The sequence below is a fragment of the Dermacentor variabilis genome, chromosome 6 (genome assembly GCF_050947875.1).
Source record: "Dermacentor variabilis isolate Ectoservices chromosome 6, ASM5094787v1, whole genome shotgun sequence".
Taxonomy (NCBI): domain Eukaryota; kingdom Metazoa; phylum Arthropoda; class Arachnida; order Ixodida; family Ixodidae; genus Dermacentor; species Dermacentor variabilis.
Genome location: NC_134573.1, coordinates 41,277,634 through 41,295,424, shown reverse-complemented (window position 1 = coordinate 41,295,424; position 17,791 = coordinate 41,277,634). Strand labels below are relative to the sequence as shown.

Genomic DNA, 17,791 nt, shown 5'->3' with positions numbered 1-17,791 from the left:
GCCCACTTCAGGGCGAAAGCCTTTCCCATACTTCAACTACCGCGGTCATGTATTAATTGTGGCCATGTTGTCCCTGCAAACTACTTAATCTCATCCGCCCACCTAACTTTCTGCCGCCCCCTGCTACGCTTCCCTTAATTCCCGTAACCCCTAATGACGATCGGTTATCTTCCCTCCACATTATATGCCCTGCCCACGCCCATTTCTTTTTCTTGATTTCAACTAAGATTTCATTAACTCGCGTTTGTTCCCTCACCCAATCTGCTCTTTTCTTATCCCTTAATGTTACACCTATCATTATTCTTTCCATAGTTCGTGGCATAGTCCTCAATTTAAGTAGAACCCTTTTCGTAAGCCTCCAGGTTTCTTCCCCATACATGAGTACTGGTAAGACACAGCTGTTATACACTTTTCTCTTGAGGGATAATGGCAACCTGCTGTTCATGATCTGAGAATGCCTGCCAAACGCACCCTAGCCCATTCTTATTCTTCTGATTATTTACGTCTCATGATCCGGATCCGCGGCCACTACCTGTCCTAAGTAGATGTATTCCCTTACCACTTCCACTGCTCGCTACGTATCGTAAACTGCTGTTCTCTTCCGAGACTGTTAAACATTACTTTAGTTATCTGCAGATTAATTTTTAGACCCACCCTCCTGCTTTGCTTCTCCAGGTCAGTGAGCATGCATTGTGAAATCCCGAGCACGAGCGATTTTACAGAAGGCCAGCGAGAATCAAGATGCGACTGTCTTTGTCGACGCGGCTCAGTACGGCTACTTAGCACGTTCGCGTTGGCAATCATTGACGGCAAAGGAGAATTACGCTCCTCGGCCTCGGTTAGGTTAGCTACGAGCGGTCGCGGAACAGGTCGCCATAGCCCTAGCCATGACCGAACCCTCGCGCACCAACGTTTTCACCGACTCACGAGCGGCCATCAAAGCTTTCGAATCGGGTAACCTAGCCCAAGAGGCTGCCTCCATTCTGGAAAAGAGAACAAACTCGGTACTCACTTCATCTCTTGGTTTCCCGCCCATATGAGTGCGGACGTTCAACAGAACATACCTAACCTCAACGAGCTTGTCCATGACCGTGCGCGAGAACTAACGTGCCGCGGCGGCATGGAGGCCTTATGAGGACAGCATGAAATCCAGCAGAACGATCCGCTCCTTACCTTTCAGGAGATAACATCTCACTATCGGCTTATTAGAAGGGCATATCCTCTTCCTCACGCGAAGCGAGACAGGTCTCAGTTAGTTTCACTTAGAATGCTTCAGGCGGGCTCATTCCCCTCGCTGGACTTTCTCAGCCGTATCTACACAGACGTCGATTCAAGCTGTCTGGACTGTAATGAGATTTATTGTTCCTTAGCGCACATGCTCTGGCAATGCCCTGCGTTACCTAACGGCCCTCTATCCAGCGAAGCCGACTCGGAAGAGGCACTCCGGAGCCCATCGTCCAGACACAACGAGAGGCAATCCAGAGGGCCCAAGAAACGACGGAAATCACGGTATTCCTGCCCCGACTTGGACGCGGCCAGCGGCTTCCGCGGGTCCCCGATAGGGGCCCCCGCTGAAGCTCCTCAGTATGAAATAAAGTTCATTGCCTGTCTGTCTGTCTGTCTGTCTGTCTGTCTGTCTGTCTGTCTGTCTGTCTGTCTGTCTGTCTGTCTGTCTGTCTGTCTGTCTGTCTGTCTGTCTGTCTGTCTGTCTGTCTGTCTGTCTGTCTGTCTGCATTGTAATTGGTCCCCTGAGTTACTAAGCAAGGCAATATCATCAGCGAATCGCAAGTTACTAAGGTATTCCCCTTTAACTCTTATCCCCAGTTCTTCCCTATCCAGATCTCTGAATACCTCTTGTAAACAGGCTGTGAACAACATTGGAGAGATCGTATTTCCCTGCCTGACGCCTTTCTTTATTGGGATTTTGTTGCTTTCTTTATGGAGGACAACGGTGGCTGTGAATCCGCTATAGATATCTTTCAGTATATTTACATGCGGCTCGTCTACACCCTCATTCCGTAATGCCTCCATGACTGCTGAGGTTTCGACTGAATCATACGCTTTCTCATAATCAATCAAAGCTGTATATAAGCGTCGGTTATATTCCGCGCATTCCTCTATCACCCGATTGATAGTGTGAATATGGTCTATTGTTGAGTAGCCTTTACGGAATCCTGCATGGTCCTTTGTTTGACAGAAGTCTAAGGTGTTCCTGATTCTATTCGCGATTAGCTTACTAAATACTTTGTAGGCAACGGACAGTAAGCTGATCGGTCTATAATGTTTCAAGTCTTTGGCGTTTCCTTTCTTCTGCATTAGGATTATGTTAGCGTTCTTCCAAGATTCCGGTATGATCGAGGTCATGAGGCATTGCGTATACAGGGTGGCCAGTTTTTCTAGAGCAATCTGACCACCATCCTTCAACAAACCTGCTGTTACCTGATCCTCCCCAGCTGCCTTCCCCCCATTATCGTCGTGGGTGCCACTGGTACTTTGTAAATCTTTATAAAACTCCTGAGCCACTTGAACAATCTCATCCATATTAGTAATAATATTGCCGGCTTTCTCTCTTAACGCATACATCTGATTGTTGCCTATTCCTAGTTTCTTCTTCACTGCTTTTAGGCTTCCTCCGTTCCTGAGAGCATGTTCAATTCAATTCATATTATACTTCCTTATGTCAGCTGTCTTACGCTTGTTGATTAACTTGGAAAGTTCTGCCAGTTCTATTCTAGCTGTAGGGCTAGAGGCTTTCATACATTGGCGTTTCTTGATCAGATCTTTCGTCTCCTACGATAGCTTACTGGCATCCTGTCTAACGGAGTTACCATCGACTATCGACCATCGACTTCCATTGCACACTCCTTAATGATGCCCATAAGATTGTCTTTCATTGCTTCAACACTAAGGTCCTCTTCCTGAGTTAAAGCCGAATATCTGTTCTGTAGCTGGATTTGGAATTCCTCTATTTTTCCTCTTACCGCTAACTGATTGATCGGCTTCTTATGTACCAGTTTATTCCGTTCGCTCCTCAAGTCTAGGCTAATTCGAGTTCTTAACATCCTATGGTCGCTACAGCGCTCCTTGCCGAGCACGTCCACATCTTGTATGATGCCAGGGATAGCGCACAGTATGAAAGCTATTTCATTTCTAGTCTCGCCATTCGGGCTCCTCCACGTCCACTTTCGGCGATCCCGCTTGCGGATGAAGGTATTCGTTATGCGCATATTATTCTGTTCTGCAAACTCTGCTAATAACTCTCCCCTGCTATTCATAGAACCTATGCCATATTCCCCCACTGACCTGTCTCCAGCCTGCTTCTTGCCTACCCTGGCATTGAAGTCACCCATCAGTATAGTGTATTTTGTTTTGACTTTACCCGTCGCCGATTCGCCGTCCTGACAGAGGCTTTCGACTTCCGTCATCATGACTGGATGGGGGGGCGTAGACCTGTACAACCTTTAATTTGTACCTCTTATTAAGTTTCGGAACAAGACCTGCCACCCTCTCGTTAATGCTATAGAATTCCTGTATGTTGCGAGCTATATCCTTATTAACCATTAATCCGACGCCTAGTTCTCGTCTCTCCTCTAAGCCCTGGTAGCACAGGACGTGCCCGGTTTTTAGCACTGTATATGCTTCTTTTGTCCTAACTTCACTGAGCCCTATTATATCCATTTACTGCCCTCTAATTCCTCTAATAGCACTGCTAGACTCGCCTCACTAGATAACGTCCTAGCGTTAAACGTTGCCAGGTTCAGATTCCAATGGCGGCCTGTCCGGAACCACGTCGCAGGTCTGACCGCCGCCTTGGTCAGTTGCGTCGCAGCTGCTGGGGACTGAGGACCGGGGTTTGATTGTTGTATTCATATGGGTGGCCAAGCACTGCACCAGTTTGGCCAATCCTGCTCTGGTGAGGGAGTGCGTTACCGGTTCTGGTCACTGGGATCACGCCGCACTCCAGGCCTCTTTATGCAATTTTATCAACACGCGGATTTTTTTTAATCTGGTGGAAAGTTGCGCGGCACCCGGATTCGAACCACGGTCCTCTTGCACGCGATGCGGATGCTCTACCTTTACGCCACTGCCGCATTTTTCTAAGCAAATTGAACATCCCTAAATAAAAAACTCAGTTTTCAGAAGGCTGAAAATGGTAAAACAAGAGTATCCTAAATGGGCATGCGCAGTCCTTCACTGAATTTACGTTTATTTTTCATGCGCTTTCACAGCAAGTGCTCGAAGAGGTCACCTTCTGCAGCGATACAACATCTGGGATCTTCTGAGAAGGCGTGCTGTCGCTGCCTTGAGCACCGTCGGTGAAATGCTGTGGCCGACTTCAATTGTCATCTCCTTTAAGGCTTCTGGAGTCGTCGTTTCCGTCGTCTATACGTGATCCTTAAAGGCCCGTTTCTCCCTATCCATTGCCCTGAGAAGGTAACATCAAGCCAGGCTCGTGCTTGACTGCAGCTGTGAGCTGGGGCCCTGTTGGGCTGATACCATACTGCGTCAAGTCGGTCTAATGACATGCTGCAGCGGAAGCCTTCAACCGGCCCTTCGAGGAACTAACTTAAATGCCTCTTGAAGGTCAGAGTGTTGTTAAAAAAACACTGGCCCAGTGACTGTGCTATCATATATTCCACACCAAACGCTAAAAGACCACTGATGTTGGTGGCGGCATCTTCCTAGCCAGTGGGGAATTTTCCCACTCCAACGGTGTGTGTTGTGGATATTTACTTCGCAATTTCGGGAATAGTTCGCCTCGTCAGTCCAGTGTACCTGGGTGAGAAATTGAGAATCCTGCTCCTCCTGAATCAAAATCCAACTCGCAAAGTCCAGTCTCTTTTGGAGATCCCTTGACTGCAGGCATTTATTCAACTGCAGATAATATGGCTGCAGTCCAGCTGTTTTCAATATCCTCCACAGAGTTCAGTTGGACACACCGAGCTGTGTGCTCACGGTGTGCGTGCTAGCGTGTAGATTAGCCACCATGAAAGACAAAACGTTTGACCGAACCTCATTATTTATGGCTGAAGCTCCCTGCTTATTGTGAAGCTGCCGGTATGCTTCAGTGTCTTATAGGTGTTGAATATTGTCATCGGGCTCGGTCGCGTACCCGGGTGTCAGCTTCGAAGTATTCTTGCAGCCTGCCGTCTCTGTCCGCCTGCAGCTCATAAGGCAAGAATCATGTCTGCTTTTTCTTCGTTGGAAAAAAGGCATCACGAAATTTCTCGCGTTTTAGCAGCCCATGCACGATAGCCTGTTTATCGCTATCTGGAACCGCCGCCATCACCATGTCCGTCAGTCGCTTTACGCAGCGCAAGCTTAAATCGAACAGTCAACACTTGCGTCGCTGCTCTGTCGCCTTTTGAGGGGCAGCGCATCTATGGCAGTTAGCGTGCGGAACCCATGGGAGCAGCGAAATCACGACGTGCAAGCGGGCATGTCACGTTTTTTCCCCCGGGCATCGGCAGTAAGCTGAAAAACAAGAACACTAACACTTAACAGATAGAAAGACAGAAACTGCTTATTCGGACGTTTTGCAAACCTCTCTGCAACTTTCTAATAGGAAATGTTTTCCTAGCTGCGTTGCTTCAGAAGTTGGTCAATTAATCCTGACTAATTATACTGTAAAACAAAACACAAAATATAGCGTGACACAGTGCATACAAAAGTGAGCATCATGCACTTGGTCGCGCCATCTTAGAGTCGGCATATACATATTTCGGGCATATTTCGTCATTGGCATACTTATAACCTCTCTCTAAAGTTACCTGAAACAACCTGTAATAAGTGTCAAACAAGGAACATAAACATGTTGTGCAATCACAGATTCACACATCACAGTACTAAGGGCCGCTCCTCCTACTTCCTCTTCTCCCCATGCATCGCGCTCGACGGAAGGCGGCGCGCTTCCTGGCCGCTTTTCTGCGTTGCGCACGCAAGACTGACCCACCGTCGTCGGCCTCCCTACGCTTTCACTCGCACATATAGCATGCGGCACGAGGTAACGATGTTATCGTCATTGGACTTCATACGGAGCATGAGGGCGACGACTACGACAGGAATGCGCCTTGAGTGTTCATATACTTGATATCGCAATAATACGGTAAGAGTATCCGGCAACTGAAGAGTCCCGTGGCCCGTTACTTTGTGCAAAAGAAGTAACAAAATCGAACTTTCACAATGCGACAATTCACTGCGCCGCAACAATGTATTTTTTTCTTTTGTAGGGCGGGGGCACCGAAATGAAAAAGAAAATACGCAAAGAAAAGCATGCTGGCCACAATCAAATGCCTACTTTGTTCACCAAATTCTGCTACCGAAGGAATATAGTAGGAAACGTAAGACGTTTGGTTCACAGAGAACCATATGCATGATGCTCGTTATCCTACACTGGCGAGACAAAAGACTTTCCGGAGAGCTTGTGATAATATCAAAATGAGGCTGATGCCCTCAAATGAACGCGTTGCAATCCCTCTAGTCCCCACAATAGTGGTGGCGGCGAGCGACCATTGATTCTTTTTCTCGTCTGCTAGCCAGAAAGAGTCCAAAAATCTGAGTCCAAAGTACACTCGGCCAGAGAAAAACTAACGCGCACCGAAGTGCGCCGCGCGGTTGTCAGCTAGGGCAACACGTGAAAAATGCAGGATCCCTGACTGGCTCTGGCAGCAGCCCGTGGGTAACGAGAACAAGAAACTTGAAGAGGCTCAATGTGCCGTTGCAAATAAAAGTCAAAGTAGAAAAAATAAATAATGCGTAGTTACCTTTGCTGGCTTTAGGGTCTTGACATGAGTGCTTTCGTGCAGGTGACATGACGGCACAAATGAACCATCATAACGCTTCGTCTCACCGGACCTCGTTGCGCGCTTTGTCAACTTGTCTGATAGTGTGTTGATTTGGCTTGTCTCATTGTATGGTCCGATGTACGACTTTAGAAAAGTCAATACACCTTTGGCGTCAAACGTTTATAAGGACATAAAACCCACAAAATTCCGGAATTGAAAATCTAAAGCACGACTTTGGAAATGTCAATGCGCCTTTCGCATCAAAAGTGTGTGATTTTTATACCTATAATGTTTCGGAATTCAAATTCGTGTGCTACATATATTCCGCGGCCTCCGCGAGATGCCACGACGAGTCCGCTCGCCATCAAAACGCCCTTGAAACTGTGTGCTCGGATGGGGCTCTTTGCGTTATGTGACACCAGGTGCATGGGTGTTGCGACAAAATCCAGCCCAAGTTCGCAATCTTCGCGCCGAAATGTCTTTTCGAGCGGGAAAAATACATTCTAGGCAAAATCCAGAAGGATTTCGGGCGCCGGGGATTGTTTGGTCGGCGGTGCATAACAGCACGAAAATTTGCACTTGGTCAGCAGGGGCTACGCCCCTGCTGCTTATCTGTACCTGCTTACCTGCTGTACCTGCTTACCATTACGATCCTGCCAAAAATTTACACCAACAGCAAAGTGCTATACACTTCGTTACTGCTATATTAGTTCTGTGTTTTGCTGAGCTCTGTTTGCCACCAGGTGGCTGCATCCTGCAGACCATTCACGTTCGCGCCTCCACTCATCCCTTGAAACGTCCAGGCCCAGTTGAGCTGTGATTGCGTTTACCCGAATTCCGGAGGTGTGGAACACGAGAATGGTAGTAATCCTCCGGCGCGAAGTGACGAGCACAAACGCGCATATCCTAGCGCCGATCGGAGAGCGACGGTCCGATGCACTGCAGTCACACCGCTCGTGTGCTGCCATGCAGAAGGACAGGATGTCACAGCTCGACATATTGCCGGTCGCTATATTTGCATCCTACAACTTAACAACGGGCAACCATGGTGCTCGCGAAGAGAAAGATCTAGACCAACACTGGGGGAAGGGGGGGGGGCAGACCTCGGAGCTCTCGTAAACATGGAGCACGTTGTAAAAAAGGCAGATGACACTTGCTACCTGCCGCAAGTCTTGATTGTAGTGATAAATTTTCTTTGAGCATTCTCTTCCTATCGCTTTCTTTTACAGCGAAGCTGTTTCTGGCAAGCTTGTGGCGGATCTAGTCTCCGTGGACATAGAACTATTTTTCATACGTGGGCCGATCCCGAAGTTAGTGTAATACTGGGAAAACCCACGGTGGAGGTGAAACAGGCATTAAGCACTCCCCGTACGTGCGCCGATCCCGAAGATAGTGCAATACTGGGGCTGACCCGCGGTGGAGGTGCAGTTCGCCAGTAATCGGCCTGCATTCACAGCTTCGCTGGTTATCTTTTAGAGTGCAAGGGCACTGAATTTTTTATAGAAACAAGTTAACTATCCTTCCAACTAATTCCATCAACATTTGTTCGCCATAAAATTGTAAAAAAAACATCTATGACGCACTGTGGGCAGCCAACCGCGTAGCTCGCTCTAGTTGCGTCATCTGGTGAAGTCACGCCACCCGGTCAGGGACGGTTGAACACTCAGCCACGCGGCGTGCTGTGATCGGTAACGATGTACATTTTTAAAAGTTTGTAATAAATTGCACGCCTTACGCGGAGCACTTCGATGCGTCAAATATTGATCAGGACCTACCCTAAGGAATCAGTACGTATGTACAAAATCGCTTCAGGCTCCCTTTAAGCTACACCGTGGTCTTCAGTTACGTCTATCATTTCTTCTTCCATGACGGTGCCATTAAGATTTCTTGAGCTTCATGGTTATCCTTCAAGTTTCCGTCTCTTAGATAAGTATAGGCAGAATGTAATGATCGTATGCAATGGTTTTTTATGTGCGGTTGTGTCAAGCAGGTATTGTCACTGCTTTTCTTGCAGGTGATCAAGGCCATGGGCCCAAGCACCTTCCACAAGGGCTTCCCAGCACTCGAGGAGTACTGTAAGCGCGTCGCTGCCCTGCCGGGACTCAAGGAGTACCTGGCCTCTGACCGCTTCAAGTCCTGGCCTTTCTGGAGTCCCTACGCCAAGGCTCTTGCGGCACAGAACAAACCACCCGCCGACGACTGCTGAGCGATCCAGTCGAGCGATCGGATCTCCTTTTTTATTGCTTTGGACTGCCTTCCTTGAACAGTGATGCTCTGCCTTTTGCGATTGCTGTTTAAAATAAAGCGTTCTTACTTTTCGCAACCTGGCATCGCGAATTACTGAACAGGCTTTGACCTAGCTCACTTTGTGCCTACATTTTCTTGCTGACAGTGGCGTCAGCCGTATGAGCTTCGTCCTCTCATTGCTCACTCGAGATCACTTTGGCTCAGTAGTTTGACTCGAGAAGCGCTGTCTTTCCACCTGGAAGCTTACCGAGCGATAGCGGAATTTTAGTGCCCACTCGCTGCATAGGCGATTACCGCCTTTACGATTACCGCCTTTACGTGCGTGATTGAATCGGTGTGTTAAATAAATGGCTGAAATACGCTCAGAATAATATATCTATTTTGAACTTCGGCGGTGCCGCCACCATGCTTCGCACGCTTGAGCGTGGCTGCGCGCCCCTTATCTCGGAGTTATAACTTTCAGTGGCTTACAATGGCTGGGGAGCAGAGATCCCTTGTGGCTTCGTGTGCGCCCTGTTCTCACGCGCCCAGTGTAGGAGGTCGCGTAATCGGTCTTGAACCCGCACGAAGTATGGTGGAAGTTAAAATCTCCGGCAAAAATGATTTCTCAACTGCCGGACGTAATTCCTGTATCTAGAACACTGTTATTCAGAATACCTCCGGAAAATTAAACATTAACTAATGTCAGTGAGGTGCGGCCTGGAATATAAATGTCTATAGTTAGAATTTCGCTTTCTAAAGTCAGAAGCTGGTAAGGCATTTTAGCCCGGTGCGCCATTTTCGAAGAAATAAAGATAGCCAAGCCGCCACTGCGAGAGGTGCAGTCTAAATGAAATCTACGTTAATATTCTACGTGAAACGCCTTTTCTAACCAGGTTTCTTGCAATGCGATGATATCAAGTCAATGTTGGCTACAGAGGTAATACAAGTCGATGGTAGCGGGATAACTGGAACGGCAATCCCACGGTAATATCTTTAGCGTACCTATATTAAGCTGAAATCGGAAGCAGAAACTGCCTTGTCTAGAATGCTATCCTTCAAAGATGTTGTTTCAGAAATAGTTTCCTGGCACTTCTTTTCTCTTTATCTTATGTGTCCGTAAGGCCCGCGTCCTCAGTCTCCACTTCCTCTTCTTTAGCGCTTTCTTTCTTGGCGCTGGCCGGTGACCCCTGATATATATATATATATATATATATATATATATATATATATATATATATATATATATATATCATAAACCAAGAAACATTGATGCCAATGACAACACAGGGGAAATTACTTGTCCTTACTGAATGAAATAAACAAAAGTGTGGTAGGCTTGTACGTTGTAAGTTGTTGCCTATAAATCTTCTTTCATGTTACACATTAGTATATCTTCTGAAAGGCTTCTCACATGCAGATTTAAACAACTATACCATGATAAGGAAAGCATATTTCCAGCAAGTTATTGTGATTAGTTTTGTGATTTCGCTCGGCCTATGCGACAGCGGCTACTGTCCAAGGTAAATGACCAAGCTACTTCTAAGTGCCTCATATGACAAAAAAAAAACAATAATACATTATGTGAGCGAGGCAAAATATAGGAGATGCCTCGCCATATATATATATATATATATATATATATATATATATATATATATATATATATATATATATATATATATATATATATAACTAGGTTGTCGGTGAATAATAATGAAATATGTATCGATCACAGGTGGCGCAGAACTCCAGCACATAGCGACTGCTTCCTTGGAGTACCAGATGCTAATTACGTAGGTGATGGTCTTGCTTCATTACGGTGAAATATATAGCGCGAAAAAGCGAGGCAAGAAAGACACACAGGAGAGGCGCTGTCCTGTCCTGTCCGTCTTTTCTCGTTTTTTCGCAGTTTCCCCTTAATGAAGCCATCCCAACAAGCTCAAGTTTAGACCTTTTTAAATGCTTTTGATAATTTCTTGCGCCGGAAACAATTGCAGAGCCGGAAACGTGTTGTAGCCGTCATTTTCCGGACACCACCTGTTAGTAAACGAATTTTTTATTATTACTATCAGTGCAACTACCGTGACAGTATATGGCGCCGCTAGCATCCCATCCAACCTTCGACCCCATTGGCTTTTTTCAATTATCACGTGCTTGATGAAGAGTCAACCTACGCTGACATGCGCTCGAGTCCAAGCATTTGCAAGCAAATTAATGCCGCGCTCTAAAAGAGAAATAGATGGTGCTGATACGCAATTACCCCATTTTTTAAAATTATATGTGTGTTCAGTAGACATTGACATCACGGGTGATGCCCGCTACTCTTTCTACCGATTTTTTCCAATATAGAACGCCTCCGCAATCGCACGTGCCTTGTCATACCTGAGTCGTATTATCACGCATGTGTTAACAAAGTCAGGTAGAATAGCAGCTTGGGCTTGTTGGTTTTCCATCCTGCTGTTAACAGCGCAAAATGTAGACGTGAGGTGAGACAAGAAGACGCCACAGCGGTTGTGGTGTCTTCTTGTCTCGTCTCTCGTCTACATTTTGCGCTGTTAACAGCAGGATGGAAAACCAAACCCAAGCTGCTATTCTAGCGAAATACATTTCTAGTACCTCGGGCCCTTTTCAATGTTTCACTCAACAGCGCTTGTGGTGTCTTCTTGTCGCGTCTCTCGTCTACATTTTGCGCTGTTAACAGCTGGCTAGTCAGGTAGCTCACGCCTTGATAACGGCTCTCGCTCGGGTTCACCCGACGGTTGGAGAAAAAAAGTCGCATCACTGATGGACGCCTAGCAGGAGTGGGGAAGTTCGCTCTTTCATCATTTCAGTTTGGGTTTTCTCTGTGAAATGTGCACGAATTTATTACTCCTCATGAATTATTTGTGCTTGGCGTTGTACGAATCTGGTAACAGCTACTAACCGCTCCGACGACGGCCGTTAAATCTCGCATAACGATGGCATGTCGTTCCAGCGACTTATTTCCCAAGAGCAATTTTGAGCCGAACACTGCAAACAATGCGCTCGGCTCAGAGAGGCTCGTGGATTCCGCTGACTTCTGCCTCCTTCGTTCTCACGCGCAGATGGCGCTCCTATCGACAGACATAGATATAAACATTACCAAATGCTGCCAATGGCATCGAACACGCAGCAGGGGCCGAATCTTATAACGGTTCGGAATACGAACCGTCCGCTTCGCCGCTTACGTTACTAGATGTGCCACTCCCAAGGCGGCGGTGAAAGAAGGGGCGTACGCGACCAATAGATGAGAGGGTGCCACCTCTGAAGTGTACGTCGTTATATAACGAGCTAATCGAGGAATCGCAGAATGTTTCTGCTTGCTAAATGAATGTAAAATATAAATTAAATATTATACGCCAAGTTTTGAAGTATAAACTTGTGGTGTCGGGCGATTACGCAATGCAGAAGTAATTTATTAATGTCATTCTTTTTCATTCTCAGCCCACAGGCGGTATCGTAAGCGTAAATGAGTTGGCCACGGAGTTGGCAGAGCGCAGGGCTATGTCGTCTGCTACCAGGAGCTCGCACGATGCATGCAACAGGAACGCACTACCAGCACTTCTCAAGTAGCTAGCACGACAAAACCGTGAACAGGTTCTTAGGGACACCTTTACTAGCCGACTATATCAATTTTCCTTCTTTTTTCGCCCTTCGTCATCGGCTCGGACATGACTCGCTCGCCGCCGCGCTGCCGCTATCCCTGCGATCCCACTGCGCGTCGCGTGATAGAAGCAGTGGAACTTAAATCGAACATTACGGTATACGGGCCCTGCATTGCCTGCGCGAAGTCAAATCGAAGAGTGTGGTGCTGACGGTGCGCGCTGTGCCGTGAAAATTCACAAAAGTATGGCACTCCCGAACTAGAGAAAAAGGGGCAGCCAAATAAGAGAGCTCCACAATACCTTCCCGTCCTGACTGTGGCCAACAGCCAAGCCACAGCAACGGAACCCAAAGCGGACTACCCCTTCTCCGGTTCCTACGGCCGGTTCGCTTTGAAGATGCTTGACAGATGCGTGACGTATTAGAAAATTGCGATACCGCCCCGCTGCCTCTGACGACCTGTGACGTAATCAAAATTTTGGCCAATCAGGTGAGGCCAAAGGAACGGTTCCCCAACCGAACCGTTATAAGATTCGGCCCCAGTTCTCGCCACTTGCAGCGTCTGTGAGCAACGCTGGGCAGTATCGAAGTTACATGTCTCTTAGATACAGTTTGGGTATCCTGTATCTGTATTATGATAAGTCTGGCAAGGCGTGTACCGGTATCCCTATTTCCAATACATGAAAGAATGTATCCTGTATCTTAAGAAACAAGATACTGAGGGGAGGGGGCATTGTAGCATCGCTATGCGAAACTACGAAGGGTGGCTGAACTCCGCTTCTCCAGCTGATACTGCTGTCACAAAACTACCTGAATAAAACTAAGGGCAGCCACGTTATCTTCTCTTTCCGCCAGAGCCCTCCAGCGCGGGCAAGCGATGAGCTCTGAACGTCCCTATTATAAAGCAGTCACGTGGTGGCGCTGGCGATGTCTCGACAAAAACAAGCGCTCGAACGTCCGCGTGCAGCCAACCTTTTCATCTTGATATGTTTGTTGTTTTCATTCGCGTCAGTGTCATGGCACTTACTCGCAGATAGTGTACTGTGCGGCATGCGCCAATGCGTGCGGCACTTTTCGCGCACATTCTGATGTCGCTATAGTGTTGTTATTGAGGCTTCTCTTGGCTGCTGCTTTGTGCCACTACAATACGAATTGAATGTTTTTGGGCTGCGAAAGTTTTCTCGTCGAAGAAAAATCGCAGAAGTATTGCACGTTAATGAGTATGTCGCAAAACAACGCTTTACGCCAACATATAAGTAGAATATGAAACGTCACTGCCGCTTCATATGCACTCTGTATACAGGATGCGTCGCAAAAGATGCCGCTACCAGCGTTGTTGTTGCTGCTTTACACCTATCCGTTGTTACACCTATGTTACACCTATATATATATATATATATATATATATATATATATATATATATATATATATATATATCTTTCTGCAGCCCTGTCTGTGGGCAACATCCAAGCGCCCTCCACAACTGCTTTACGGCGTATGCCACTGAGGGAAGAGTCCCAAGTAAGTTGCTCGCTCGTTCCATTTTCGCTTCTTAGAAGAAATTGAGGACGCATTGTATGAAACGTCTAGAGATTTAGGGCTGACACACTGTGTAGGTTCGGAATCCTTTAGTTTAGGATGTACACAAACACAATTACGAGTCTGCATTTCTACTTAGTGACGCATAGATCAAAGGACGCAACGTCAAATAAGTCTACAAATCAGATTTATAAATTAGTTGACAAGTGTCTGTACTTGCGCTTTTAAAGTCGTACTCTTGCCCTACGGCAACATGCCCGTCGAAATCGTACCAGCCGCCACAAAGCCAACAGTCGCGCTTGTTCGCCGTCCGACTAGGTACAGTAGCAAGGTACAGTACAGCTGCTTGCCGCGGAGTCAAACAATGGCCCAGGAACCATTTCTCTAGGCAACTCCAGCAATTTCTCGATGTCCACTGATTTTAATAAAATTTTGAATATATGATCTGTTTCGCATTCTGATTATCTGCTCCAAACAACATGGTGGCAAGTCATTTAGTTCTCGTGAAAATAATCTTAAAGATTGGTTGCATTCTCGAATCATGATTTTTTATTGGCCACCCTGTGTTTTTGACACCTGAGACTACACCAACACTGTCGCTGAAATCGTCTATGAAATCGCCGCTGTCTAGTCCGGAAAATCTGTAAAAGATTCCTCTGTCGTCAGGAGCCATCATCACCTTGTCTTCTCTGGCGTTAGCGCCACGTGTAGTGCTTGTTTAACAAGCGTTCTGCGTGTTTACATCCTGTAGCATAGGATCTGACATCATCGAACCATCGTTACGTCGCACAAACCAGCTACCTGTCTCGGTTTTGGTATCTCTTTCATTGGTTATTTAAACTTAATGACGAATTTCTAAGCAAATTGAGCCACCCTACTGGTGACAGGACTGTCACTGCCATTTGAAAATGACAATATCCAAATGGTTAAAACAACACCGGAAGGGCCATTTAAGCGGCCAAGTGCCAACCAGTAGCGCTCTGCGGCCACTAGGTTTAAGAAAAGTTGGCACGAAATACCCATTTTCGCATTCTTTTTCGTGGCCTCGGTGGTACAGGCCACACGGAAGGCAATCAGGTCCTCGCACAGAAACTAATACACGCGCGCACGAAACAAAAGCAAACGTCAGGCCATACGCAACCGCAGAATTTGACTTCGGAACAGGACACGTATCCAGCTTTTCTGGACACAAGGGTTTAATTCGCGCGAATGCCACCACGTGGCGTACTCACCTTAAACTTTTCAAACTTCCCGCGGGGACGCGTGATGACGTCAACCGAACAAAAATAAAAAAAAGTAAAATCCATCCCTGCGCATTGAACTTCGCCACAATGCTTGTCCCGCCTGCGTTATCAGTATTCTTGATCAAGCGTATTCGCTCGTCGCCTAGAAATTACCCGTCATCCAGCGTTTACTCGCGACGAGCAATTGTTGATTCTGGGCTTTTGATGTGGTTCTTCTTTTTTCTTTTCTTTTCCTTTTCTTTTTCTTTTTTTTCATTCTACGGAGTATAGAAGCTAGCCTAACCATCAGAAGCACTTCGGGGCAGCCTTTCTTCAGTCGCCACACATTGTTAACGTCGGAACATCGCATAGCGCCTACTACAGACGCCGTCGTGGACGGATTTTGATTTGCCCTATCGAATTCGTTAAGGTGCACACAATTATTTCACTAGCGACTTTGCAATGCGCACTCATGGGCTACCGCCGCAGCTGCAAATCTAGATGTGCTTAAGTATTAAGACATATACATGGATATGTTGGTTTTTCACCTTGACACAAAAGTCACAAAACAGGAGTTGAGCAAACTGTCCCTGTGTCGTCGCAGGGTGTGAGACCGGGCTAGTTGGTATTCCATGCTAAAGTGACTAGCGCAAGAGTGGACACGGGATATTAAAGAGGTGACAAGGATAAACGCAAATTTCCAACTGGGCGCTTGTCCTTGTAGCGCCTTTAGTGCCCCCTGTCCACTCTTGCGCTAGTCACTTCAGTCTGTGTCGTCATCCGTTAGCATGCTATGGCCTAAGCTGCTCGCAATATTAGGTCACATTTACTGGCCACCAGGCCAGGTACACACTTGGGTGCGACATAGATCGTACTTGCAGTTAGTTTCCAAAGTAGTCTCCTATGGCGGTTATCCACGTGCATGAAGCAAGAACGCTATTTAAAATTATTGTGCAGTAATATATGCGGGATTTGTACGTTCTCCACATTCTGTAGCATGTTGCCCTTCCGCCTTTATTATATAGCCGCATTGTAGACTAGCAGCTATTGGACGCCATAAAGGCTATCCACATATTCAACCCTTAATGACCATCGGTTATCTTCCCTTCTCATTACATGTCCTGCCCGTGCCCATTTCTTTTTCTTGATTTCAACTAAGATGTCATGAACTCGCGGTTGTTCCCTAACACAATCTGCTCTTTTCTTATCCCTTAACGTTACACCCATCATTCTTCTTTCAATAGCTCGTTGCGTCGTCCTCAATTTAAGTAGAATCCTTTTCGTAAGCCTCCAAGTTTCTGCCCCGTAGGTGAGTACTGGTAAAACGCAGCTATTATACACGGACTGGATTCCAAGGGAAGAGAAGCGTAGCAGGGGGTGGCAGAAAGTTAGGTGGGCGGATGAGATTAAGAAGTTTTCAGGGACGACATGACCACAATTAGTAGATGACCGGGGTTGTTGGAGAAGTATGGGAGAGGTCTTTGCCCTGCAGTGGGCGTAACCAGGCTGATGATGATGATGAAGACAACATATTCAAAGACCTCACGCGCAACTCCTGACAGTTAATTGTATTCAAGAGTTGTGCGACTGCCCAAGACATCCTTAACGAATGTTACATAACACATTACGAGGCTTTACTTGCCAAAACCACGGTTTTATTATGAGGCACGCCGTAGTGGAGGATTCGGGAATATTTTAGACCACTTGGGATTTTTAACGTGCGCCTAACCCTAAGTACACGGGTTTTCGCATTTCACACCCATTGAAATATGGCTGCCGTGGTTGGGATTCGATCCTCAGACCTCGTGATTAGCAGCCGAAACCAATAAAAGCTAAGCAACTACGGAGGGGAAGGAATGTTGGCTGTAGGAGGAAGGTGACAGCAGGCACGTGAGACAATTTGTTCCTATCCTCATTGCGCGAGAATGGGTACTATCTGTCCAAGAATGACACCGTAGAATGCACTGTATTCAATGTGATGGAGTCCGCGTCCAATATTTCAGACCCGAATCATACTGTAACTACAGAAAACCAGGCATCTCGCTACTACGTGCAGTCGCTTGACAGCTGCCGAGCGCTGGCGTCGGCCACAGGAACTACTTGACCTTTGTTCAACACTTGCCGACATTCTCGCCTTATTTCGCACCATTGTGCTTCAGCTGAACTGTTTCAACAGCCGATTTATTTGTGCCAGAATTTGGCCACCCTGTCAACGTTATGGTTTCCTATCTTTAAGTCATCTTTTATATTTAGGCTAATGCTGTCCTGAAATTTCCAGCGGTTCCACCTTTCCCAATATGCCCGCATTTTTGTCGGCCTCTGTTCATATTTTGGAGGATTTTTAATACACGTGGAAACCATTGCGTGGCCCCCTGACCAAGCTGTTCAAAAAG

General features: G+C 46.7%; 1 protein-coding gene across 1 annotated transcript in view; it reads left to right on the top strand.

Annotated features, from left to right (window-relative positions):
* LOC142584134 (glutathione S-transferase B-like) overlaps positions 1–9,128 on the top strand; it is a 47,009-nt gene extending 37,881 nt beyond the window's left edge. The window contains exon 4 of the mRNA XM_075694307.1: positions 8,800–9,128. Coding sequence (XP_075550422.1) covers positions 8,800–8,991 — 192 coding nt within the window. The 3' untranslated portion in view covers positions 8,992–9,128. The remainder of the gene's footprint in view (positions 1–8,799) is intronic.
* Positions 9,129–17,791: the final 8,663 nt, after the last annotated feature.